The sequence below is a fragment of the Hyla sarda genome, chromosome 1 (genome assembly GCF_029499605.1).
Source record: "Hyla sarda isolate aHylSar1 chromosome 1, aHylSar1.hap1, whole genome shotgun sequence".
NCBI classification, from domain to species: Eukaryota; Metazoa; Chordata; class Amphibia; order Anura; family Hylidae; genus Hyla; species Hyla sarda.
Window position 1 is genome coordinate 229,055,826 of NC_079189.1, and position 25,830 is coordinate 229,081,655.

The window sequence follows — 25,830 nt, forward strand, 5'->3', positions numbered from 1 at the left end:
TTATGCACACGGCGATACCACATATGTTTATTTTTATTTACACTGTTTTATTTTTTTTATGGGAAAAGGGGGGTGATTCAAACTTTTATTAGGGAAGGGGTTAAATGACATTTATTAACACTTTCTTTTTACTTTTTTTTTTGCAGTGTTATAGGTCCTATAACACCGCACACACTGATCTCCTATGCTGATCACTGGCGTGCATTAACACGCCTATGATCAGTGTTATCGGCGCTTGATTGCTCCTGCCTGGATCTCAGGCACGGAGCAGTCATTCGTCGTTTGGACACCGAGGAGGCAGGTAAGGGCCCTCCCGTTGTTCTGAAAGCTGTTCGGAATGCCGCGATTTCACCACGGCGGTCCCGAACAGCCCGACTGAGCAGCCGAGTCACTTTCACTTTCACTTCAGACGCGGCGGTCAGCTTTGATTGCCGCGTCTGAAGGGTTAATACAGGGCATCACCGCGATCGGTGATGTCCTGTATTAGCCGCCGTGACCGACCCGATATGCTGCGGGGACACCGAGTGACCCCGCGACATATCGCGGGAGCCGGCGGAGGACGTAAATATACGTCCTTCGTCGTTAAGGGGTTAAAATGTTTATAAAAATACATTGGGTGACACTGTATCTGCAGTGAACAGCACACTCATTGTTTAAAATGGTCAGCTGTACTGATAGAGTGAACAAACATATGTTTTTTGTATAATTTTTGGGAAATTCAATGGCCATTAGCACTTCTGGCAAAAGGAATATGCATACCAGCTCAATCACACCACCTTCACAGATAGCATTCCCTAAAAAAGCAGTTTAATATCCAGTTGTGGAGTCTCAGAAACTGATTGGGATTTAGTGCCAAGCCGGGGCGGGGCAAGAGGCGTGGGGCATGGGAGACTATGGGGGTAAGGATGGGGCCGATCATAGGGCCAAACTACTGGGCAATAACTTCAGGGGGACATGTAGAAGCAGAGGGGTCCTCACAGTTGTTTCGGGGAGTTGCCCCTTATCAGTACAGAACAGGGTGTTCTGGCTTGGCTGGTGAGATGCCAAGTGTGTGGATATTTAAAGACCATTAGCACTCCACTGGGCTGTCTGGGAAATGGAATATGCAAAGCAGCTAATCATACCACCTTCACAGGTAGCATTCCCTAAATATCAGCTTTAGCTCCAGTTGCGGAGTCTCAGAAGCGGATTAGGATTTAATGTCAAGACAGAAGTCTCCTTAGGCTGGGTTCACACCACGATTTCTTAAATACGGTTCCCGTATACGGTTTGGAGGAGGGGGCGGGGCTTAATTGCGGCGCCCGCACTCAGCCGTATTCGGGAACCGTATTTAATACAAGTCTATGAGCCGACCGGAGTGAACCGCAGCCTCCGGTCGGCTTCGTTTTCGTCCGTATGCGGTTTCCTGACCGCAGGCAAAAACGTGGTCGACCACGTTTTTGCCTGCGGTCGGGAAACCGCATACGGCCGAAAACGAAGCCGACCGGAGGCTGCGGTTCACTCCGCAGTGAATAGTTCCCCCACATTAGGTTGTAGTTCCTCCACATTAGGCACAGTATAGTTCCCCCAAATTAGGAGCAGTATAGTTCCCCCAAAATTAGGTGCAGTATAGTTCCCCCACATTAGGTGCAGTATAGTTCCCCCACATTAGGTGCAGTATAGTTCCCCCACATTAGGTGCAGTATAGTTCCCACACGTCAGGTGCAGTATAGTTCCCCACATTAAGTGCAGTATAGCTCCTCCACATTAGGTGCAGTATAGTTCCCCACATTAGGGGCAGTATAGTTCCCCCCACAGACATACAGCCTTCAGCCATATACAGTGTATGGCTGGAGGCTGTGTGCCTGTGTACTGCCCCACTTCAATGATCCGTCCACCGCTCCTCCGGTGGTCAGAGCACCGAAGATGATTTGCTGGTAACTTACCATGCCATCGCGCGTCCTCCTCGATGCTGCGATGCTCCGCTCCTCCGTTCCTATAGGCTGGTAATCACTGTACTAATTGGGTTAAATGGCAGACATCAGCTTGATTGCTGATGTCAGTCGTTGACTGTGAGTGCTGAGTAGCAGCTGTCACTCACCATCTATGAAGCAAGCACAACTTGTGCGCATGGTGCGTTAAGTACCAGATGGCCATGCAGTACATATATGTCTGGTGTCAAGAAATGGTTAATGTTTCTATTAACATAACCATATGAGGGTTTTGTTTTTATGCACAATAAAATACTTAAAAAAAGGCTTTTTTTAAGTGGGGACTTAGGACTTTTTAGAGCAAAGTTATAATTACAGAAACACATTTTTACTATTTTTTTTCATGGAAAATACAATCCATGATTGCCGATGTGGTGAGATAGGCAACCCATTCTCTTTGTCTAACCAATTAAATGCCACAGTCATTATTGTCATTGGTCTCTGATGGGTTAAATGGGAATCCGATTCATCTCCAACCCTGTTGTAACAGTACATTAGCTGTAAAATATATCTGCAGATGGTGCAGACACGGCTCATGCACCCTCACTGTCTGTACATAGCACATAGCACCAGCCTCATGTGGTGTGTCGCTGGTGGGTTTAAATGAAAAGATTTAAAGTTAGGGACAACCCCTCTTTAAATAATGCAAACAGGTCTATCTTTCTTTCCTGAACCTGTGTCACATTTCACTTGGAAATCTGGAAATCTTGTAAATTGTAAATCTCTGTATGCCATCATTGGTGGAATCTGGAATTCTGAAATTACACAGTAAAAGTATACATTGGATTAACTCAAAATACAGAGCTTATTTCCTGTTCGATTAACAATCTATTGCATTGGAAATAACCGTATGAGTTTATCCTGGATTGACTTTCTCACAGTTTGCTTATCTTTGTAACTGGCTTAGTGACCAGGAAGTAAAATGTATTATAAATGATTATGAGCAATGTTTATTTGGACAACTATTAGATAACAAGTTAAAGGGGTAAATCAGTATAAGAGAATTGTATTTAAATAAGACTATTACCCCAATATTTATAAATTACTAATATAGTGTTATCACAAATTTTACTGGCTTTGGCGTGATTCGTCCCTGACAGGAAGTTATGCAGTGTTCATTGTGATATTGTTTCCAACCCCTGGAATCTCCCTCTCTCCCAAGACAATGTAACATCATCCTTTGCTGTCTTAGAGGGCTTGGCTGGATCTTGTCTCTGAGCTCTTGCCCACCCCCTATGTCAGTGGTGGCGAACCTTTTTTGAGCCCGAGTGCCCAATCCGTAATGCACGACAACTTTTTTTCCCTCAAAGTGCCAGCAAAGCAATTAAATCAGAATACTGAGGTTTAAGTTTAGAAAAACAACTCCTACAGTTGCCATAACTAATTAACATCTTTTGTTTTAAAAGAAGAGCACAACAACAGAGTTCAATGATCCAAATTTGTTTGTTTTTTAATTGATGGTTTATAGTTCCCCCACATTAGGTTTTAGTTCCCACACATTAGATTGGCACCACAGTTCCCCCACATTAGGCTGGCAGTATAAGTCCCCCCACATTAGGTTGTAGTTCCCCCACATTAGGTGGGCAGTATAGTTCCCCCACATTAGGTTGTAGTTCCCCCACATTAGGTTGGCAGTATAGTTCCCCCACATCAGGTTGTAGTTCCCCCACATTAGGCTTGCAGTATAGTTCCCCCACATTAGGTTGTAGTTCCCCCACATTAGGTTGGCAGTATAGTTCCCCCACATTAGGTTGTAGTTCCCCCACATTAGGTTGGCAGTATAGTTCCCCCACATTAGGTTGGCAGTATAGTTCCCCCCACATTAGATTGGCAGTATAGCTCCCCCTAGATTAGGTTGGCAGTATAGTTCCCCTACATTAGGTGCAGTATAGTTCCTCCACATTAGGTGCAGTATTGTTCCTCCACATTAGGTGCAGTATAGTTCTCCCACATTAGGTGCAGTATAATTCCCCCACATTAGGTGCAGTATAGTTCCCCCACATTAGGTGCAGTATAGTTCCCCACATTAGGTGCAGTATAGTTCCCCCACATTAGGTGCAGTATAGTTCCCCCACATTAGGTGCAGTATAGTTCCCCACATTAGGCGCAGTATAGTTCCCCACATTAGCTGCAGTATAGTTCCTCACATTAGGTGCAGTATAGTTCCACACATTAGGTGCAGTATAGCTCCCCCACAGACATACAGCCTTCAGCCATATACAGTGTATGGCTGGAGGCTGTATGCCTGTCTACTGCCCCACTTCAGTGCTCCGTCCATCGCTCGCTCCTCCGATCCGGGGTCACAATCTACTGCTATAACTACAGGCCATAGCAGTAGGTCCCGGGACCGGAGAAGCGGTGGTCGGAACCCTGAAGATGACATACATACAGGTAACTTACCATGTGCGCCCATCCTCCTCCCCGCTGCTCCACTCTGCTCTGCTGTTTCTATGGGTGCATGCACTGGACGTCAGTGACATCCCTGCGTGCGCTACCTCCCGGCGGCCCCTGCATTTTTAAAGTTAACGCGGGGCCGCAGAAAGGTAACGGGGACATCCTTGTGTCCCAAAAAGATCTTTCCGAATGGGCTGATGGCGAACTATGGCCTCGTGCCCACTGAGGGGGCTCGGCGTGCATCCTGTGGCACGCATGCCATAGGTTCGCCATCACTGCCCTAAGTGGTGTCATTACCTCTGAGCAGCCCCTCCTGCCTACATCACCATCTCCCTGTCATTTACACACATTTTTGGTGGTTTAAGAACTAGGGTAAGTGTCACTATTACTATGCAATAACTCAAACTTTGCCCTTCACTTGCAACATAAGTGATTGAGTGCCTAGCTGGAAAGTGAAGCGTACTGCCAATCGCTTGATCCTGCAGTTTCTAGAGATCAGTGGGTCTCATCACTAAGACTGTAAACAGTCAAAAATTTTGACCTGTGTGTGACATGTTTTGTTTTTTTTCTTTAACCCCTTAAGGACGAGCGCCGTACATTTATGGCACAGCTTTCCTGGATCACCGCGTCTCCGGACACAGTGATCGAAACGGGATGACTGCTGATATCTATCAGCAGCTATCCCGGCATATCGTCCCCCCCCCATGTCGGCGATCGCGGCAAATCGGCGGTCAATTCAGACTGGTGATTTGCCGCTATTCCGGGTCAATCGGGTCTCTGGTGACCCGGTAACCCGGAAAAAAAGGGTGAATGTGGCTGTTTGAGACAGCCCCATTCACTCTTACCCATTCGCCGATCGGACACCGAGGAGGCAGGTAAGGTCCCTCCCCGTGTCCTGTAAGCTGTTCGGGATGCCGCGATTTCACCGCGGCTGTCCCGAACAGCCCGACTGAGCAGTTGGGATACTTTCACTTTCGCTTCAGATGCTGCGTGACCCCACGGCATATCACGGGAGCCGGAGGAAGATGTAAATATATGTCCTTCATCGTGAAGGGGTTAAGGACTTAGCCCTTTTTCACCTTAAGGACTCAGCCCTTTTTTGCAATTCTGACCACTGTCACTTTATGCATCAATAACTCTGGGATGCTATTACCGATTATACGATTCCGAGATTGTTTTTTCGTGACATATTCTACTTTATGATAGTGGTAAATTTTCATCGTTACTTGCATCCTTTCTTGGTGAAAAATCCCAAAATTTCATGAACATTTTGAAAATGTTGCATTTTTCTAACTTTGAAACTCTCTGCTTGTAAGGAAATGGATATTGCAAATAAATTATATATTGATTCACATATACAATATGTCTACTTTATATTTGCATCATACCGTTGACATGTTTTTACTTTTGGAAGACATCAGAGGGCTTCAAAGTTCAGCAGCAATTTTCCACAAAATTTTCAAAATTGGAATTTTTCAGGGACCAGTTCAGTTTTGAAGTGGATTTGAGGGGTCTTCTTATTAGATATACCCCATAAATGACCCCATTATAAAAACGGCAACCCCCAAAGTATTCAAAATGACATTCAGAAAGTGTGTGAAATTTTACAAAGGAGAAAAAGCCCCCAAAAATTTGTAACCCAATTTCTCTTGAGTAAGGAAATACCTCATATGTGTATGTGAAGTGTTCTGTGCATGCACTAGAGGGCTCAGAAGGGAAGGAGCAACAATGGGATTTTGGAGAGTGAGTTTTTCTGAAATGGTTTTTGGGGGGTATGTCACATTTAGGAAGCCCCTATGGTGCCAGAACAGCAGAAAACCTCCCACATGGCATAATATTTTGGAAACTACACCCCCCAAAGGAACGTAACAAGGGGTCCGCTGAGCCTTAACACCCCGCAGGTGTTTGACGACTTTTCGTTAAAGTCGGATGTGTAAATTAATTACATTTTTTTTTTTTCAAAGGCTGGTTTTCCCCCAAATTTTACATTTTTACAAGGGGTTATAGGAGAAAATGCCACCCAAAATTTGTAACCCAATCTCTTCTGAGTATGGAAATACCCCATGTGTGGACGTCAAGTGCTCTGCTGGCGCACTACAATGCTCAGAAAAGAAGAAGTCACATTTGGCTTTTGGAAAGCAAATTTTGCTGAAATTGTTTTTGGGGGACATGTCGCATTTAGGAAGCCCCTATGGTGCCAGCACAGCAAAAAAAAAAAAAAACACATGGCATACTATTTTGGAAACTACACCCCTCAAGGAATGTAACAAGGTGTACAGTGAGCCTTAACACCGCACAGGTGCTTGACAAAGTTGGACATGAAAATGAAAAAAAATGAAAATTAGATAATTCCACTAAAATGCTGGTGTTACCCCAGATTTAATTGGAGAAAAAGCCTCCCAAAATGTGTAACCCCATTTCTTCTGAGTATGGAAATACCCCATATGTGGATGTAAAGTGCTCTGCGGGCGAATTACAATGCTCAGAAGAGGAGAAGCGCCATTGAGCGTTTGGTGAGAGAATTTGGTTGGAATAGAAGTGGGAGGCCATGTGTGTTTACAAAGCCCCCCGTGGTGCCAGTACAGTGAATCCCCTCACATGTGACCCCATTTTGGAAACTACACCCCTCACAGAATTAAATAAGGGGTGCAGTGAACATTTACAGCCCACTGGCGTTTGACAGATCTTTGGAACAGTGGGCTGTGCAAATGAAAAATACAATTTTTCATTTTCACGGACCACTGTTCCAAAAATCAGACACCTGTGGGGTATAAATGCTCACTGCACCCCTTATTACATTATGTAAGAGAAGACACCTTCTCTTGCCAAAATCCCAATGGTGCTCCTTCTCTTCTGAGCATTGTAGTGCACCCGCAGAGCACTTTACATCCACATATGGGGCATGTTCTTACTCAGAAGAAATGGGGTCACAAATTTTGGTGGGGCTTTTTTCCTATTCTCCCTTGTGAAAATTAAAAATGTAGGGTAACACCATCATTTTAGTGAAATTTTATTTTTTAATTTTCACATCCAACTTTAACGAAAATTTGTCAAACATCTGTGGGGTGTTAAGGCTCACTATACCCCTTGTTACATTCCGTGAGGGGTGTAGTTTCCAAAATGGGGTCACATGTGGGTATTTATGTTTTTGGGTTTATGTCAGAACCGCTGTAAAATCAGCCACCCCTGTGCAAATCACCAATTTAGGCCTCAAATGTACATGGTGCGCTCTCACTTCTGAGCCTTGTTGTGCACCCACAGATCGCTTTACGCCCACATATGGGGTATTTCCATACTCAGGAGAAATTGCGTTACAAATTTTGTTTGTTTTTTTCCTTTTACCGCTTGTGAAAATTAAAAGTATGGGGCAACACCAGGATGATAGTGTAAATTTTTTTTTTTTTACACTAACATTACTTTTCATAAGGGGTAAAAGGAGAAAAAGACCCCCAAAATTTGTAATGCAATTTCTCCAGAGTACGGAGATACCCCATATGTGGCCCTAAACTCTTTCCTTGAAATACGACAGGGCTCCGAAGTGTGAGAGCGCCATGCGCATTTGAGGACTAAATTAGGGATTTGACTCCGCCACAAAAATACCCTACGGCAGTGTTTCCCAAACAGGGTATCTCCAGCTGTTGCAAAACTCTCAGCATGCCTTGACAGTCAGTGGCTGTCCGGCAATACTGTGAGTTGTTGTTTTCCAACAGCTGGAGGCTCCGTTTTGGAAACAGTGCCGTACAAGACTTTTATTATTTTTTTTATTGAGGGGGGGGGGGACTGTGTAGGGGTACGTAGTGTTTTACTTTTCATTTTGTGTAGTGTAGTGTAGTGTTTTTAGGATACATTCACACGGGCGGAGGTTTACAGTGAGTTTCTTTGCTGGGAGTTTGAGCTGCGGCGGAAAATTTGCCGCATCTCAGACTTGCAGCAGAACTCGCTGTAAACCCACCCATGTGAATGTACCCTGTACATTCACATGGCAACCTCCAGCTGTTGCAAAACTACAACTCCAAGCATGCACTGACAGACCATACATGCTGGGAGTTGTAGTTATGCAACAGCTGGAGGCACATTCGTTGCAAAACACTGAGAGTTTGTTACTTAACTCAGTGTTTCGCAGCCAGTGTGCCTCCAGCTGTTGCAAAACTAGAACTCCCAGCATGTACAGTCTCTCAGTCACTTTTTGCAACAGCTGGAGGCACACTGGTTGCAAAACACTGAGTTAGGTAACAAACTGTTTCACAACCAATGTGTCTCCAGCTGTTGCAAAACTGCAACAATCAGCATGAATTGACAGCTGAAGGGTATGCTGAGAGTTGTATTTTGCAACAGCTGGAAGCACACTGCTACAACTCCCAGCATACCCTTTGGTAGTCTTTGCATGCTGGGAGTTGTAGTTATGAACAACTGGATGCACACTTTTTCCATAGAAAAAAAGTGCCTCCAGCCGTTGCATAACTACAACCCCCAGCATGCATAGACTAGCAAAGGGCATGCTGGGAGTTGTAGTTGGAACTCCACCTGTTGCAAAACTACAACTCCCAGCATGCCCTTTGGCTTTGCATCCTGAGAGTTGTTGCTAAGCAACAGCAGGAAGTGAAGAGGCCTTACCTCCTGCTGTATCCTGCCCCGGGACGCCGCCGCTGCTGCAGCCGATCCTGCTGCTCCTGTCGCCGCCACCGATCCTGAGAGGACCCCCGCCGGACCAGGGCAAGTTAGGAGACCCCCGCCGACGCCAATCTCCGCTCCGATCGCCGTCCCCAGCAGGTCCGTGATTGATTGATCGTTCCGACCGATCAATCACGTGATCGCAAGGCGGCACCCGTGCCACTGCACTCCTGCTGATTAAGGGTGAATGGGGCTGTCTCGGACAGCCCCATTCACCCTTTTTTTCCGGGTCACCAGAGACCCGACTGACCTGGAATAACCGCAAATCGCACGTCTGAATTGACGCGGAATTTGCGGCGATCGCCGATATGGGGGGACCTCAGGACCTTCCTGGGCGATATGCCTGGATGCCTGCTGAACGATATCAGCAGGCTTCCCGGTCCGGTCCTGCCTGGCGAGCGGCAGGGGCCAGAAGAACGCAGGGCATATCCATACGCCCTGAGTCCTTAAGGACTCGGAAACAGGGGCGGATGCATCCGCCCTGCCTCCTTAAGGGGTTAAGGATTGAGCCATTTTTTGCAAATGTGACCTGTGTCACTATATGCATTGATAACCCCGGGATGCTTTTACGTATCATATTGATTCTGAGATTGTTTTTAGTGACATGCTCTACTTTATGTGACATATTCTACTTTATGTATTTTCGTCAATACTTGCATCATTTCTTTCTGAAAAATTCCATAGTTTCATGAAAAATTTAAAAATGTAACATTTTTCTAAATTTGAAACTCTCTGCCTGTAAGGAAAATGGACATACCAAATAAATGATATATTGATTTATATATACAATATGTCTACTTTATGTTGGCATCATAAAGTTGGCATGTTTTTACTTCTTGAAGACATTAGAGGGTTTCGAAGTTTAGCAGCAATTTTCAAGATTTTCAAGAAAATTTCGAAATCTGAAGTTTTCAGGGACCAGTTCAGTTTTGAAGTGAATTTTAGGGACTTTAAGTTATAACTCCCTCATAAATTAACCCATTATAAAAACTTAACACCTCACAGTATTCAAAATGACATTCAGTAAGTTTGCTAACCCTTTAGATGTTTCACAGGAATAGCTGCAATGTGGAGGAGAAAACTCAAAATCTAAATTTTTAACATTGACATGTTATTGTATCCCCATTTTTTTCTTTTTTACAAGGGGTAACAAAAGGAAAAGCCCACAAAATTTGTATTACCTCATATGTGGACGGAAAATGCTCTGCGGGTGAACTACATGGTTCAGAAAGGAAGGAGCAACATTATGCTGAAATGGTTTTTGGGGGCATGTCGCATTTAGGAAGCCCCTATGGTGCCAGAACAGCGGAAATCCCAAACATGACACTCTATTTTGGAAACTACACCCCTCAAGGAATATAACAAGGGCACTGTGGGCCCTAACTCCCCACAGGTGTTTCACAACATTTCGTTAAGGTTTGAGGTTTAATTGAAAATAAAAATTTTACACTAAATTGCTGATGTTAGGAGAAAAATCACTCCAAAATTTGTAGTCTAATTTCTCTCTAGTGAGGAAATATGTGGATTTTAAATGCTCTGCTGGCGAACTACAGGTCTCAGAAGGGAAGGAGCAAAATTTGGCTTCTGGAGAGGGAATTTTGCTGAAATGGTTTTGGGGGGCTTGTCGCATTTTTGGTGCCAGAACAGCGGGAACCCCCAACATGGCATACTCTTTTGGAAACTACACCACAAGGTGTACAGGTGGCAAGGGGTACAGTGGGCCTTAACTCCCTACAGGTGGTTCACAACATTTCGTTAAACTGTGAGGTTTAAATAAAAAATGTGTTTTTTTTTTTTTTACACTAAATAGCTGGTGTTACCCCAAATTTTGTATTTTCACAAAGGCTTATAGGAGAAAAAATCCCCAAAATTTGTAACCCCATTTCTTCTGAGTAGGAAAATATCCCATATGTAGAGGTAAAGTGCTCTGCGGGTCCACTACAGGACTCAGAAGGAGCAAAATTTGGCTTTTGGAGAGAGAATTTTGCAGAAAAGGTTTTTGGGAAGCATGTCTGATTTAGGAAGCCCCTATGGTGCCAGAACAGTGGGAACCCCCCACTTTGCACTCAATTTAGGAAACTACAACCCATATAGAATCCATTTAGGGTTGTAGTGAGTATTTTGACCCTACAGGTGTTTATAGGAAAGCTTGTAGAACTAAGCAGTTAAAATGAAATTTCAAATTTGGATGCATATTTTGCACTTTTAGCACCAATATTTGGGCCTGGGATTCGCATTGCTGGACGCGCCCACATGCAAATGCCAGCCCGTCACTCACCCAGTGCTCCTCCTGCCTCCGGCGCGCGTGTCCCCATCCCCTAGGGCATGCGCGCTCTCAGATTTAAAGGGGCAGTGCGCCCATTAATTAAATAATCACCCGTGGCTCAGTTAATCAATTCCTCCTCCTCCCACACTTCCCTGCCAGATCGTTGTTGCCCTAGTGCCTGAGAGAAGGAGTTCCTGTGTATTGCCGTGTATCATACCCTTTGCTCCGTGACCTGACCTTGCTCCTTTGCTGCCTGCCTACTGACCACTTGCTACGTTTCTGACTACGCTACTGTGCCGCCTGCCCTGACCTTCTGCTATCCTTACCACGAGTTGCCGTATACTACCTGTGCCTCGTATTCCTCAGCCGCTTGTGTGGTCAAGCCGTGACAGGGGTAGCGACCTGGGTGCCGCATGCCGCAGCAAGTCCGTCCCGCTTTGCCGTGGACTCTGGTGAAAACCAGCAGCACCTTAGACTCCGCTCCCTGGCACGATCCGTGTCGTCTGCCTCACAGGTCCAGTGGATCCACATCCACCTGTGCTCCTATCTGCTGAAACGTGAGTGTTACATGGTGTCTTCTCTAATGCCACACTTGGAGAACACCCAACACTTTTTCTGTTGCCTACTCCCCGATTCTCTACGGGGAGCTGCTCCAGGAAAATTTGGCCCTGGTACTATTCTGCTTTTTTATCCTGTGGCGCTGCTTCCCTCCCCTTCCTGATCCCCAAACAAAAAGGCCTTGATAACATCTTCCTGAAATTGCAGGAATGTCCCTGTATTTCCTGCACGCACGTTTGTATAGCACAAATGCATTGTACAGGGCAATTTGGAGGAGGTGCAGAGCCAATTTCTTATACCATGTTTGCGAAGGGCAGTGTACGGCTGCAAGACCTGATCAGACAGATCCACCCCTCCCATAAACTTATTATAGTCCTGGGGACACACAGGTTTAGGGGCTCTATCTGTGGTACCACAGACTTGGACAGGGGTGGATCTGTCTGGGTGTATGGTGGTTAGTACAAGGACATCACACTTGTCCCTGTACTTGACAAGCATCATGTTATCCTTGCACGCAGCCTTGCTTTCCCCTTCTTCAATTTTTGGTGTACAATTTTAGGCAGATCCCTTTCGTTTTGCCTAAAGGTACCACAGGTCATAGTACCCTTGGCAAGCAGGCATTGTAGTAATGGGACGCTGGTATAAAAATTATCAAGGTAGATATTATACCCTTGATCTAGCAGGTGGTGAACTAGATTCCATGCTATTTTTCCTGTTTTTAGTACAGGGGGACATTCTGGGGGATCTATTTTTGAATCTTTCCCGTCATAGACTCTAAATTTGTGCATTTAGCCTGTTGCACTCTTGCACAATTTATAAAGTTTTACCCCATACCTGGCCCGTTTGCTAGGCAGGTATTGCCTAAAGTGCAACCTTCCCTTGAAGTGCACAAGAGACTCGACCACTGCAATCTCTTTTTCTGGGGTGTACACTTCAGAAAATGTTTGGTTTAAATAGTTAACAAGGGGCCGAATTTTATATATGCGATCGAAATTAGGATCACTGGGGGGGGGGGGGCAATTTTCATTATTAGCATAGTGTAGAAATTTGAGGAGGACTTCAAACCGAACCCTTAGCATGACAGAACGGTACAATGGAGTATGGTAAATCATATCATTACTCCAATAAGAGGGAATTGGGGGCTTTTTAATTATGCCCATGTTTAACAAAAGGGCAAACATTTTTTTTTTTTTTAGCTCTAGTGGATTGGTTGGCATCCACTGGTAAGGCCTGGCATGATATGCCTGTAGATTGGCCGCAATGAATTTCTCGCCATTCCTGTTGGTTTCCTCCACTATCATGCTAATCAACTCTTCTGAAAAGAAGACCTGAAAAAAATCATCTTCTTTTAACCGTGTGGTGTTAACACTAATGCCTGCAGTGGCCACAAACTCAGGCCAATGGGGTATAAAGCTAGAAGCCGTGCCGACTCAGAATTGGCACTAGGACCTGGTTCAGTACGGGTACTGGGACCTGGCTCAGTACTATGCCTGGTGGGGAGGTTCCTCATCAGAATCAGTAGAAGAGGAGGAAGAAGAAGGGGGCAAATATAGCAATTCACCGCTGTCTGAACCTGAGGAAGATGCCAAGAAGGCATATACCTCCTCAGTGTTGTACATGTGACGCCTTGACATATTTTTTATATAATGGATAACATTATTAAGTTCCGAAAAACAGTGTCTCTGATGAACCAAAAGTAGAACTATATATATTTTTTTTTTAAGAATTTTTTTTCTTTACGGAAACAAACAACCAAAATGTAACCGCGCTACAATCAACAAAACAGTGGCAAACTGTCACCGCTGTCCTGAATCCCTAGAACTAAGCTCGCGGTGAGACCAGTATAGATTAAAAAAATAAAACAGAAACTGTAACAGCACCACTAGTACTATAATATGTCACTAATAACTAATATATATATATATATATATATATATATATATATATATTTTGTAACTACGGAAAAACTGAACCAAACAGCAAAACTTTAGCGCCACTAGAAATAAAAAAAAACCTGCGGCGAACTTGCCCATTACCTTGTTCACCTTGATCCGAGCTTTATTCAAGCCACAACTGAACAAGCCTGCCTCCACTTCCTCCGTGCCACCCTCTCCGACCACACAACGAGTCATTCCCCCCCCCCAAATGAATGACCAGCACATCTGGGGACCTATCCAACGGGACGAAAAACTGCACCCTAGCCAACAGCTCCGACCACTTCATCCCGCTCTTCCCCAACCAATGTACCTTCCCCTCCGAACTAGTCAAGCCCAACTGTCTACCAGTCGGCCGCACTCCAGCCCTCACACCACCCCTCACAACATAAGAATGCCCAATGATCCAGATCAATCCGGGGTGTCCACCTGAAACGACAAAGAAAACAAGAAAATACAGTCAAAACTCACCCCCCGGAGAGAAAAACAAAGACCATTATAACAAATGAGAATGGACATAAACTTTAAAAAGCTCCGACTCCCACTGCCCAATGCGCTTAATCACCTTCGGCCCCAGGCCCCACCAAGATGCCTCGGTAGCCGCTCCAATGCGAAAGGAATGGGAGCTGTATTCCCCTGCAGCACACCCAGCCTCCAATAGACATTTACGAAACACCCCCACAAACTGAACACGAGATAAAAATCCCCCGTCTGCATGAACCAAGAGGGGGCCCACCACCCCCACCCGAACCTCCAAAAATGCATTATAACCACTCAAAGGGCACATCTCCGATCTCCGCAATGGCGCCAAGCACACCACCGCCCCCCCGGCCCAATTGATCCAATTGATGCCGAAGGAAACACTGTAAAGCCCCATCTGCTAGTAATGTCAGTAATGTCTGAAAAAAGTAACCCCCCCCCCCACCCGACTCCGACTGTGGGCCACCAGTTCCAAAATCTGGAATACCCCAAACAATGCCAGCGCAAATGCCAAATGAAATAAGCGCAACTTGTAATCAGAAAAACACACCCCAGCCAACAAAACACCGGAACGCGTCAGAAGAGGAAAGTCACTGGCCTCCTCTTGTCCCGGGAAACCGCCCCCTTCCGAAAACCCCTTAGCACCTGACGAACCAAAAACGCCTTAGTCACATCCGGCCTTAAACCAGAAGGCCAAAGCCACCATCCCGACGGGGATGCCCCCTCACAAAAGGCCCTGCCCACATAGAACAAAAGAGCCGCCTCCCAATCTGAAGAAGTGCCCGTAATGGATAACTGCCCAACCAACTGCTCCCAATCAGCCCACCACCGACAATAGGACTCCCAGGTGGCCCGGCTCACCGACTGACAAACCAGGCCCAGCCACGGAATTAGACACCCCCTGTACATGCAAAGCAACTACATGCGAATTGAGCTCCAGCACCCACAACACAAGTGGCGCAGCAATGTAAACCACCGGCGGAGAGTTCGCCATCTGATTGTTAATGGCCAACACAACCCCCATATTATCACAATGGAAGCAAACCTTCCGATTGCAACAACTCCCCCCACACTTTCACTGCCACCACAATCGGAAACAATTCCAGTAAGGCCAGGTTCGGAATAAACCCCACTTCCCTCCAAGCCTCCAGCAATGGCTCAATGCACCACTGACCCTGCAAGTACACCCCAAAACCGCAGCCACCAGCCGCATCGGTGAACAGCTCCAAGTCCCGACTAGAGACCAGTGCCTCCGTCACCACCGCCCGCCCGTTGTACCGGCACAAAAATTCCTGCCATACCCCCAAATCCACCCTCAAGCCCGCCGAGAGATGCACAAAATGATTTGGTTGGTGGACCCCCGTGGTAGCTGCAGCCAAATGACGGCAAAAAACCCTACCCATAGGCGTGATCCGGCAAGCAAAATTGAGACGGCTCAGTAAAGACTGAACCTCCCACAAACGCAATTTGCGAACCCTGCATACCCTCGCCTCTTCCTCCTGGAGCTTGCCCAATTTGTCCTCAGGCAGCCGGCACTCCATGGCCAATTTGTCAATAACGATACCCAAAAACTTAACCAATGTAGCTGGCCCCTCCATCTTCTCGGGCACCAACGGGCCGCCGAACCAAACCACCACCAGCTCCATCACCTGCAACACAACAGCGCACACCCACGACCCTGCCGGGCTCAGAAACATCAAAGTAATGCAAGAAGGAGTCTAACTGAGACTCCCGCCACACGACCCACTCCAGGAAGGTACAGAACTGTTCAAAGTACGCACAGGAAATGGAACACCCCATCGGCAGACAGAGGTCCACAAAAAAACGCTACCCCAAACAACACCCCAAGAACAAAAAACTGTCCACATGTATCGGCAACAAACGGAAGGCCGCCTTAATATCCATTTTCGCCAAAAGAGCCCCCCGCCCGTACCGCCGCACCCACACCAGGGCAGCATCAAATGAGGTGTAAGAGACGCCACAAAGTGCCAGGTCAATTCCATCATTCACAGACCCGCCAACCGGGTCGGAGAGGTGGTGAATGAGGCGGAATTTATTGGGCTCCTTCTTGGGCACCAGACCCAACGGCAACACTCGCAACCCCTCTAAAGGAGAAAACGCAAACAGCACTGCCATCCTGCAGTTTCCCCTCCACCAATTCCAGGCGAGCCAGCGCCGAGACCAGATTCCGCGCCATGCCCCCCGCTGGGCCAACCCCGAAAATGGAATACGAAAACTGTCCACAAACCCACCCTGCAACAGCTCCACTGCCGCCCTATTTGGGTAAAGGGTGAGAAAAGGCTCCATCCTTTCCACCCGTACTGGCGTCGCCCCTCTTCTGCTCAATCTCTCCCTGCTGCTCCTTGCCTTGACAGAAACACCCGACCTCACCGACACAAAACCAGCAGCCGTAGCTCCAACATCCGGGCGACTGCGGACCTCCACCACTTGACTCTTGCTGACAGCAGCAGAGGGGAACCTCGCAGGTACAGCAGCAGGTCCAGCATGAGTCCCACCAGAAGAGGTGTAGCTCAGTGACGACATCTGGACATCTGGTCCAGGAATGAAGCAGGATCCTCAACAAGCCACAGGTCATTGTCGTTCTCCTCACTAGGGGCAGGGCTGATCTCCTCTCCACCGTCGGCAACAGCTGGAGCATCCACCTGTCGGGCCCGCCGGCCCCCACGAGAAGAGGAGACAGCAGGGGGATTATGTATCATGGCCTGGGTAACCACCAGGCCTGCAAGATCCCGCCCCTCCCCCCCCCCCGATTGAGGGGCGGAGGATGCCTGAGCATGTGTAGAAGATCACCTGGGAGCAGGCCCTACCAGAACCCCGCTCCACCCGAGGGCCCAGGGGCTGTACATCCAGCACTTTCAGCAGAGCCGTCGGCGGAAGTCCCCCCAGGCTGCCTACCTCCAGACACACCGGCCTGGTGACCAGCAGGGCCGGGGAAGGACTTACTTACGCTGGACTGGGGCCTGGGCTCCGCAGCCAGAAGCGGTACAGGAGCAGTCAGGGATGAGAACTGAGCCTCCAGCCACCCAGGACCCCGCTGGAGGGCCTCATCCATAACCCTCCGCAGAATCTCCTCCAGGGATGCCATGTAGGGTAGGGAGCTCTTCACCAACGTTCAGCTGGCCACGTGCTGACTGAAGGCCCACCCACTAACCCCGGCCCTTAACCCCTTCTTGACTCCTCCCCTATCCTGACTCCTCCCCTACCCATTTAACCCCCTCCTGCCTACTCTGCTGCAACCCCGGCCATTTAACCCCTTCCGGCCTAACCTGCTGATACCCCGGCCATTTAACCCCTTCCTGGCATAATCCCTCTGTCATGTGCCCCTCTGGTCCTATTCTATCCCCTCCAGGGCTTCCTTAACACGCCGTTTATATAAGGCATTCTGCAGGAAGGGGTTAATGATAGTTTCGATTTAAGCTCTATTTACAATTCTTTCACCATCATCTTCAGTTTGCATGGTTGAAAAGTGCCACTTAATACAGCGTATGTTCTCGTTTTTTGAAACTTTGCAGCATATACAGTTACTGCTAATATAATGTATTTGTGAAGTCTTCAGACCCTTTTACTTTTTTCAAATGTTTGTGATGATGCTAAAATGGAAAAAAAAAAATGTTTCTCCCCCATCAATCTGCAGATTTTGGCATTTTGGCAGATTTATTAAAAGGAAATTTATCTTGATCATCTCTGAGATGTTTCAACAGTTTTTTTGGAGTCACCTGTGGTAAATTCAGATGATTGGACAGGATTTGGAAAGGCACAGCCCTGGCTATATAAGGTTTCACAGCTGGCAATGCATATTGAAGGGGTTCTCCACTACCTTAACCTACTTTTGGCAGTTAGTTAGCTCTGTGGCTATATGTTATTATGGCTTTTTTTCATGTTGCTAATGGTTCTGTATGTGGCGTTTTACTTACCTTTTTTCCAGACCTGGAAGCTGTTTTTTTCATTTGCTTCCTGCCTTGCCTCGACCACTTTTTTTCTTTTCTTCCGCCGCCATCTTGCCACCGGGACGTCACCATGGAGGGTGGTGTGTTGGAGGCCGGCCTGCCCCTCGCTCCGTACGTGCCCACCTCCCGCGCGACGGAATCCTCTGTCGTCATCAGCGCGCACCCTCCTTACTTTCAGCTTCTTCTAAGCTGAATGCAGATTGGGCTGCTTTCGGCGAATCGGATGCCGTGATGGGCGCATGCGCAGTTGGTCCTCACTCCGGAGGATCCTCTGCGCATGTGCCATAGTGATGTCAGCATCAGGCCTGACATGCTGGAGGATTGTTAACCCTAACCTGGCCAGAGGTGAGTCCCGTAGCGCTGGCAGCAGCCTTCGGGTGTCTGGGCATGCTGGGAGTTGTAGTTTCGCAACCGCTGGAGGCACCCTGGTTGGGAAACACTGCCATAGCAAACCTTCAGGAGCTGTCCAGCGCTCCGGGACTCACCTCTGGCCAGGTTAGGGTTAACAACTGCGCATGCGCCCAACACGGCATCCGATTCGCCGAAAGCCGCCCAATCCGCATTCAGCTTAGAAGAAGCTGAAAGTAAAGAGGGTGCGCGCTGATGACGACAGAGCATTCCGTCGTGCGGGAGGCGGGCACGTACGGAGCGAGGGGCAGGCCGGCCTCCAACACACCACCCTCCACGTTGACGTCCCGGTGGCAAGATGGCAGCGGAAGAAAAGAAAAAAAGTGGTCGAGGCAAGGCAGGAAGCAAATGAAGAAACCAGCTTCCGGGTCTGGAAAAAAGGTAAGTAAAACACCACATACAGAACCGTTAGCAACATGAAAAAAAGCCATAATAACATATAGCCACAGAGCTAACTAACTGCCAAAAGTAGGTTAAGACAGTGGAGAACTCCTTTAAAGCCTGTAGATTTTAGAGACAGGATTATGTGGAGGCACAGATCTGAATGTTCCCAAGAGCGCAGTGCCCTCCATAATTCTTAAATGAAATAAATGGGCACCCCACAAAACTAAGTAATTGGAGGGAAAAGGTCCTTTGTAAGAGAGTTCAAAGATCCTATGTGCAGATGGTAGAAACTTCCAGAAGGTCAACCATCATTGGAGCACTCCACTCCATCTGGGCTTCATGGCTTAAAGGCAAGAAAGAACCCTCTCCTCAGTAAATACACATGAATACATGACTGGAGTTTGCAAAAAAGCACCTAAAGGACTCTCCGACTGTGAGATTCTAATTCAAGATTCTAATTCTAAGCATTATGGCTTAGGCTTGGTTCACATCATGTTTTTCCCTATACGGCACTGCATACGGCTGGGAGGAGCTAAACACATATACCTGCCATATGCGGTCGTGTGTTAAAAGCAAGAATACAAAATGGCAACTCACCATGAGATGAAAGGATCCAATCGTACTGGTCAGCAGGATGGCTTAAATATACTACAAATGACAGGCAGTGGGTGAAAGACAAGCAGAGTTAGGACAATACTTTCTGAAAGGAAACATAGAGATCCTGTGTCAAACATTTTAATCACTCTGATCAATATATCTAAAATAGGAGTATACTGTATATTGGGGTGTTAAGGCTGTTTCTTTGAATTGCTTATACCAGTTCAGTCAATTTATTATTCACCATAGAAATAGAAATTAGAGAAAAACTGGAGAGATTTTTCCTTAAACAACCACTCACAGCTCCGCTTTCACTTTCACTCTCTACCACAGTTTAAGACAAAAAAGCTGAACTGTGATTGGTTGTTAAGGGACAATCTCTCCAGTTCTTTTCTGACAGATAAATCAGGACCTATGTTTTGATGAAAGTATGATGTAATGGAAAGTAAGACTATGCAAAGAATCTTTAAGATAGACTGAACCCTTTTCTAATTGATGATACAGATGGGGATAAAGTTATTAAGAGGATTGATAAAAATATGATTAAGTTATTGATATGGATCAGTCGTGTAGACCCCATTTAGATGTAAGAGTTAGTGCAGAGTCTTTTGGTGCAGAGCTGAAAAGGCCAACATGCGGCTTTCATACTATTGAAAACTATGTGGACATGCTGCTCCACGCATTTTTCTATTGATCTTCTAATGGCTGTGCAGATTTGCTGTTTACTTGCTAAATTGTGTGTCCATTGTGCCTATTCATTACAAGCTGCAGAATTGTGCAGGAAGCGCTCTTGCTAAATAGTTTGGCTATTAAGGGTATGGTCATACATACATATTTATGCGGCAGATTTACCTACCCATTCAAATCAATACATAGAAAAATCAGCAACAGAAAATCTACAGCAAAATATGCAACAAAATACGCACGTGTGAATGTACTCTAAGGCTATGTTCACACAGCGAAAATTCTGTGTGGAATTCCGCCAAAAATTCCGCCAAAATTTTAACCACATTGGGGAAATGTTGCACAGTTTCCCATAGCAACAAACCAGCTCACTTCTTTCATTTTTAACAAGGTTTCTATAAAATTAAAGTAATCTGATTGGTTGCTATGGGCAATTTTTCCTTTGCACAGGTTTTGATAAATCTCCCCTATTATGTTTAATAAGATTCCGCTGTCCCATTCACACAACAGAATTTCTGCAACGAATATTCCACTGCGACCTATCTATTTTGCAGAATTGTGGGTGGAATCCCATTGAACTCATTGGGGCTTTGAATTCCGGCAGAATTCTGTGTTTTAAGCACACAGAAATGCTGCTGCATTCAGGGCCGGCTCTGCCTATAGGGGAAGTAGGCAACCGCCTAGGGAGGCCCCTGAAGGGGCGCCTCTTTGCTTGTGGCAGCAAACACAATCAGTTAGCTTTATGACCACCTAGCGCAGCCCACCTAGTGCAATCCCCTCCCCTGCCACTCATGTTGCTGGAGGAGCGCTGTGTGAGCTCCACTGTACACCCACCTCCCGCTCCACATTATCTTGAGAAGCGCTGATAGATCCACTGTACCCCCACATTATTGTAGCTTTTCTGGTTACTTTATCCTGGTGGAGGAGCGCTGCTCCCTCCCCTGAAGTTTCTGCCACTGCGCTCCACCTGTGAAACCAGGGGGAAAGTTCAGTCACAAGTATCGGACATTTCTGACCTCAGAGCCACCAGAGAAATGGAAGAGACACTGACCTGGTGAGACTCCTGTCATGTGTGATCTGTATGCTGAGCTGTGTACCTAATCCCCCAGTGTGTGATACTGTGTGCTGAGACCCTGTATCTAATTCCCCCATGTGTAATCTGTCTGATGAGTTATGTATCTAATCCCCTATGTGTAATACTTTTTACTGTGCCCCTGTATCTAATCCCCATGTGTTATCTGTCTGTTGAACTGTGTATCTAATCCCCCCATGTGTGATACTGTTTCTTGTGCCCCTGTATCTAATCTCCCATGTGTGATCTGTCTGCTGAGCTGTGTATCTAATCCTCTCATGTGTGATACTGTTTGCTGAGCCTCTGTACCTAACCCCCCCCCCCCATGTGTGATCTGTCTGCTGAGCTGTGTATCTAATCCCTCTATGTGTGATACTGCTTGCTAAAATGTGTATCTAATCCCTCTTTGTATTACAGTGTGTCGCCCCAGTAGTAAGGAGACTACATAAGGAGGGGGTTTGTTGCAGTGTGTCACCCCAGTAGTTAGGAGATTACATGAGGAGGAGGTTTGTTACAGTGTGTCACCCAAGTATTAAGGTGATTACATGAGGAAGGGGTTTGTTACAGTGTGCCACCACCGTAGTAAGGTGGGGCATGTCAATAGGCAGGGCCAATGGGCGGGGTCAATGGGGAGGGGTCAATGGGGCAGCAAAATTAGCTTTCGCCTAGGGTGGCAAAAATCCTTGCACCAGCCCTGGCTGCATTTCCACCGCAATATTCACAATTCAGCAGAAATTCCGTTTAGCAAAGCTTGCTGAACAGAATTTGTGCGGAATTGTGGATATTCTTCCCTGTGAACATAGCCGAAGAGTGAAAACACATGATCAGGTTGATTTGCAGTCGGAAAATAAGTAGTGTGAAAGGATCCTAAGGCTAGGTTCACACAGTGTATTATCAGGCTTATTTCATCGTACAAATGTGTCTGTAATTTGCATCTGTATTTTTGTGATATATGTGCTCTATGTTAGTCTATGGGAAAGTGGTTGTCCGTGCACACAATATATGGAAAAAAAAATATTTTTTTCATTAATGAAATATGCATGAAAATACAAAATCTTACATTAAAAATAAAATCACACAGAACACACTGTCCATGTAATTTTGCACAGCTTCGTGAATGTATGTATCTCGCTGCTTCTGGCTTTTGCACTGCAGAACCCTAATCATAATTCATAACTTTCCTTTTTTTTTCTTTTCTTCCCCTTTTTCTCCTGCATATTGAAATAGGGAGGGAAGGTTAATGAACTTGGCATGTATCTGTTTCTGGTTATTTTTAATGCAATATAATATCACACAATAAAAATAAGTATATTATATTAAAGGCATAAAAATGGACAAAAACCACATCAAAAATGCATTAAAATACTGTGTGTAAACCCATATGTAAAAAATTAGGATTTTTGCTGCATTTTTTGAGCAGTTAATCAGTTATTTGACAGGTGATGGCTTCCTTACAATACAATCTCATGGTGATGGTCAGCTCTCATGGCAGCCTGAGGGCTTCTAAAAGCCTACGTGGCTGCCATAACAGAACTATTAATACAGCCTGCCACAGGCAGTACTAGTAGAGCACTAATTCAACAATTCAATGCAACACACTGTGCTGCCAAACAACCCGGCCTTACTTTTGTATACGATCTGACAGGTCATTATTACCACCTCCTGTACAACACAGCCCCTGTTTTCCCCCAGGGCTATGTCTGTTTGTTTATTCAACAAGGGTGCACACAAACTTAAAGGGGTACTCCGCTGCTATGACTTTGTCAATACATATGCCCATTGTGTAAAGTTGTTTAACTCTCTAATATGCTTGCTGTGTCAATAATGCATATTATTTCCTTTATACTTACTGTTCCTATGTGCAGAAAGTAGTGTAGTTTTTTGGTGCTTGGTGACTGCTGACAACGTTTGCGGCCATGTTGTTGTCAGCCCGCCCTGCAGTGTCAGCATTGACGTCCGCATTTCCCTCCTCCCGTGTCCGTATTCAAGCCGGCCCACTTCTTGAATATTCATTCTTTGAAATTGTGTGGGAATTCTTTGCCGCCCCTTGTGTGAGCGTCCTAACCTGGTCCAATCGTCCTTTGCACCAGGAGCATGCGTCATGTATATTTTGAGAGTCGTCTTCGGCGCGTAGTGCGCATGTCTGTTCATGCGCAGTAGTCCTTACAGATAAGGGCTTACGTTAGTAGCGTAGCCCTGAGCTGTAAGGACAACTGGGCATGCGCAGGGCTACGCTAGGAACGTAAGCCCTGAACTGGAAGGAGAACTGCGCATGCGCATGGCTACGCTACTAACGTATTCTCCGTTAGCACTACGCTGGCAGCGTAGGAATGCGCAGACGCACATTTCTCTATCGAATGATGGAACATAATGGGCGTGGAAAGAAGAAACAATGGGCGGAAGCTAGGACGCCTATGGGCGAAAAAAAAAAAAAAAGGGGGCATGCACATAGGCGTGAACAAAAAAAAGGATGGGCAGAATAACAAGGAAAAATAGGTGGCACCTAAGCGCATAATCAGGCCGTAAAGTATTAGGGGAATGGTAGTTTTCACGGACCGAACAACAGGAAATAAGCAACAACGTGAGCCAGACAGAACGTCAACTCAGGGAACGACAACGCTAATGGATAAGGCGCATACAGTACAGGGTTGTTATGTGAAGTCATCAAGTAAGAGGTAAAAAGTTGGTGAAATAAGCACTAGGCAGCGGAGTACCGCTTTAAAAAAGAATGTTTAATAACACATTGGGCAACACTAAATGCCTGCCCACTTTCCTAAATGTATGGTATGTGTCAGAGAAAATGATGAAGGGTCTTTATAAATATTGCATTGGGACAGTTTTTTTTACTTTTTGTATTTACTAGAACACTAGTTGATACATCTTTGTCTTTTTGCCTAGTAATTTAACTAACTTTTCACCAATGTTTAATATAAAAGAAAAAATAAAATTGATATAATTAATAATATTATAAAAAAATAATATAAAACCATTTATTTTTTATTTAGGAAGTCAAGTACTGGACTGAACTGCGAGGAACAAAACTATTCCTCTACGGTGACAAAAAACAAGAAAAGGTAATGTGTATGTGTTTGTACAAGGCATACTGATGACTGAAACAGATTACATAATTCTAGTAATTTAATTGGTAGAATTAGATTGACTATAAGGTTCGCCCTACATAGGATTTTAGCCAGTATTTTTATGAAAAAACAGGAGGGGGTTCAAAACACTGAAAATGCTGCAAATCCTAAAATTACAGTTTTTCTGTGTGTCAGCTCCACTCCTGGTTTTGGCAAAAATACTGACCAAAATACTGTTTGTGAACCCAAACAATATGTTTTATTAATATGTTAAATAAATATATGGCAAATAAAAAGCAGGGGTTGTTTTATTCGGATTAAAATTTTGGCCCAGCATATCTATTGAGAAGAGAATTCACTGTAGCATATGTATAAAACTTAACTTTTAATGTATAGTCCAAATAAAATATCAGTATATAAAATACCCCAACACGTGTTACAAACAAACAAAGGGAATAAAAGGATATATTCCTATAGGTTCAAATACAATAGTGGGCTATGTCCAATCCCCAGATACCTTAAGCCCCTAGGTCACATAAATATGATTATAATGCAATAACTTTGTGCCTAGGCACCAACAACCTGTAATTACCCAGTATACTAATTCACAGTATAAATAAGTCAATATATCAAGAAACAAAAATGCATGTCTAAACGCGTTTCACACGGTATTTGCTGGAATCAGGGTACCCACTGGAAACTTAAACAAAAAAAACTGGGAACAAAGATGAACCCATGTAATTATTAACCCATCATAATGTCAGAAGATATACGAACAGCCAAACAGGTGCTCAAAGGCATCCTGCTCTAGTATCCAACAATCAGGTCATAGAAATTACAAAAGTGGCTCACAGTGGAGCCACTTACAACACCCCATATGTCAGAGTCTGGAGGAAGACAGTGGACATAGTCCACTATTGTATTTGAACGCATAGAGATATATGTGGTGTCTCAGCACCAAAGGCTGTCCTGTGGCTTCAGACTGCCTCAGGCGGACCTGCAGCACAGATGTTTTGCCCACTGATTACTGTATCTATTGTGTTCCAGCACTTTGCTAAAAGTTTAATATATTTTCATAATTATCATGTTATATGTTATTTTTATTTGTGTATTTATATATGTTTTGTACCTTTAAATGGGTATTCCAGGATCTTTTTTTTATTTGACTATGCTACAGGGGCTGTAAAGTTAGTGTAGTTCATAATATAGTGCCTGTACCTGTGTGTGATGGTTTTCTCACAATTCTTATGTGAGTTTCACCCCAATATTTACCATGTTTCTCCGAAAATAAGACTGGGTCTTATATTAATTTTGGTCACAAAAAACACACTAGGGCTTATTTTAAGGGTAGGGCTTATTTATTT

At 45.4% G+C, this 25,830-nt stretch overlaps 1 protein-coding gene across 6 annotated transcripts in view; it reads left to right on the forward strand.

Moving 5' to 3' along the window:
• Positions 1-25,830, forward strand: part of LOC130365708 (signal-transducing adaptor protein 1-like) — a 219,909-nt gene that overhangs the window by 112,409 nt on the left and 81,670 nt on the right. For all 6 annotated transcript variants that reach the window (XR_008891898.1, XM_056568891.1, XM_056568889.1 and 3 more), the window contains one exon: positions 24,392-24,460. Coding sequence is in view for 5 of the 6 variants with exons in the window: in XM_056568891.1 (XP_056424866.1) it covers positions 24,392-24,460 (69 nt within the window). In the remaining variant the exon portion in view is untranslated. The remainder of the gene's footprint in view (positions 1-24,391; positions 24,461-25,830) is intronic.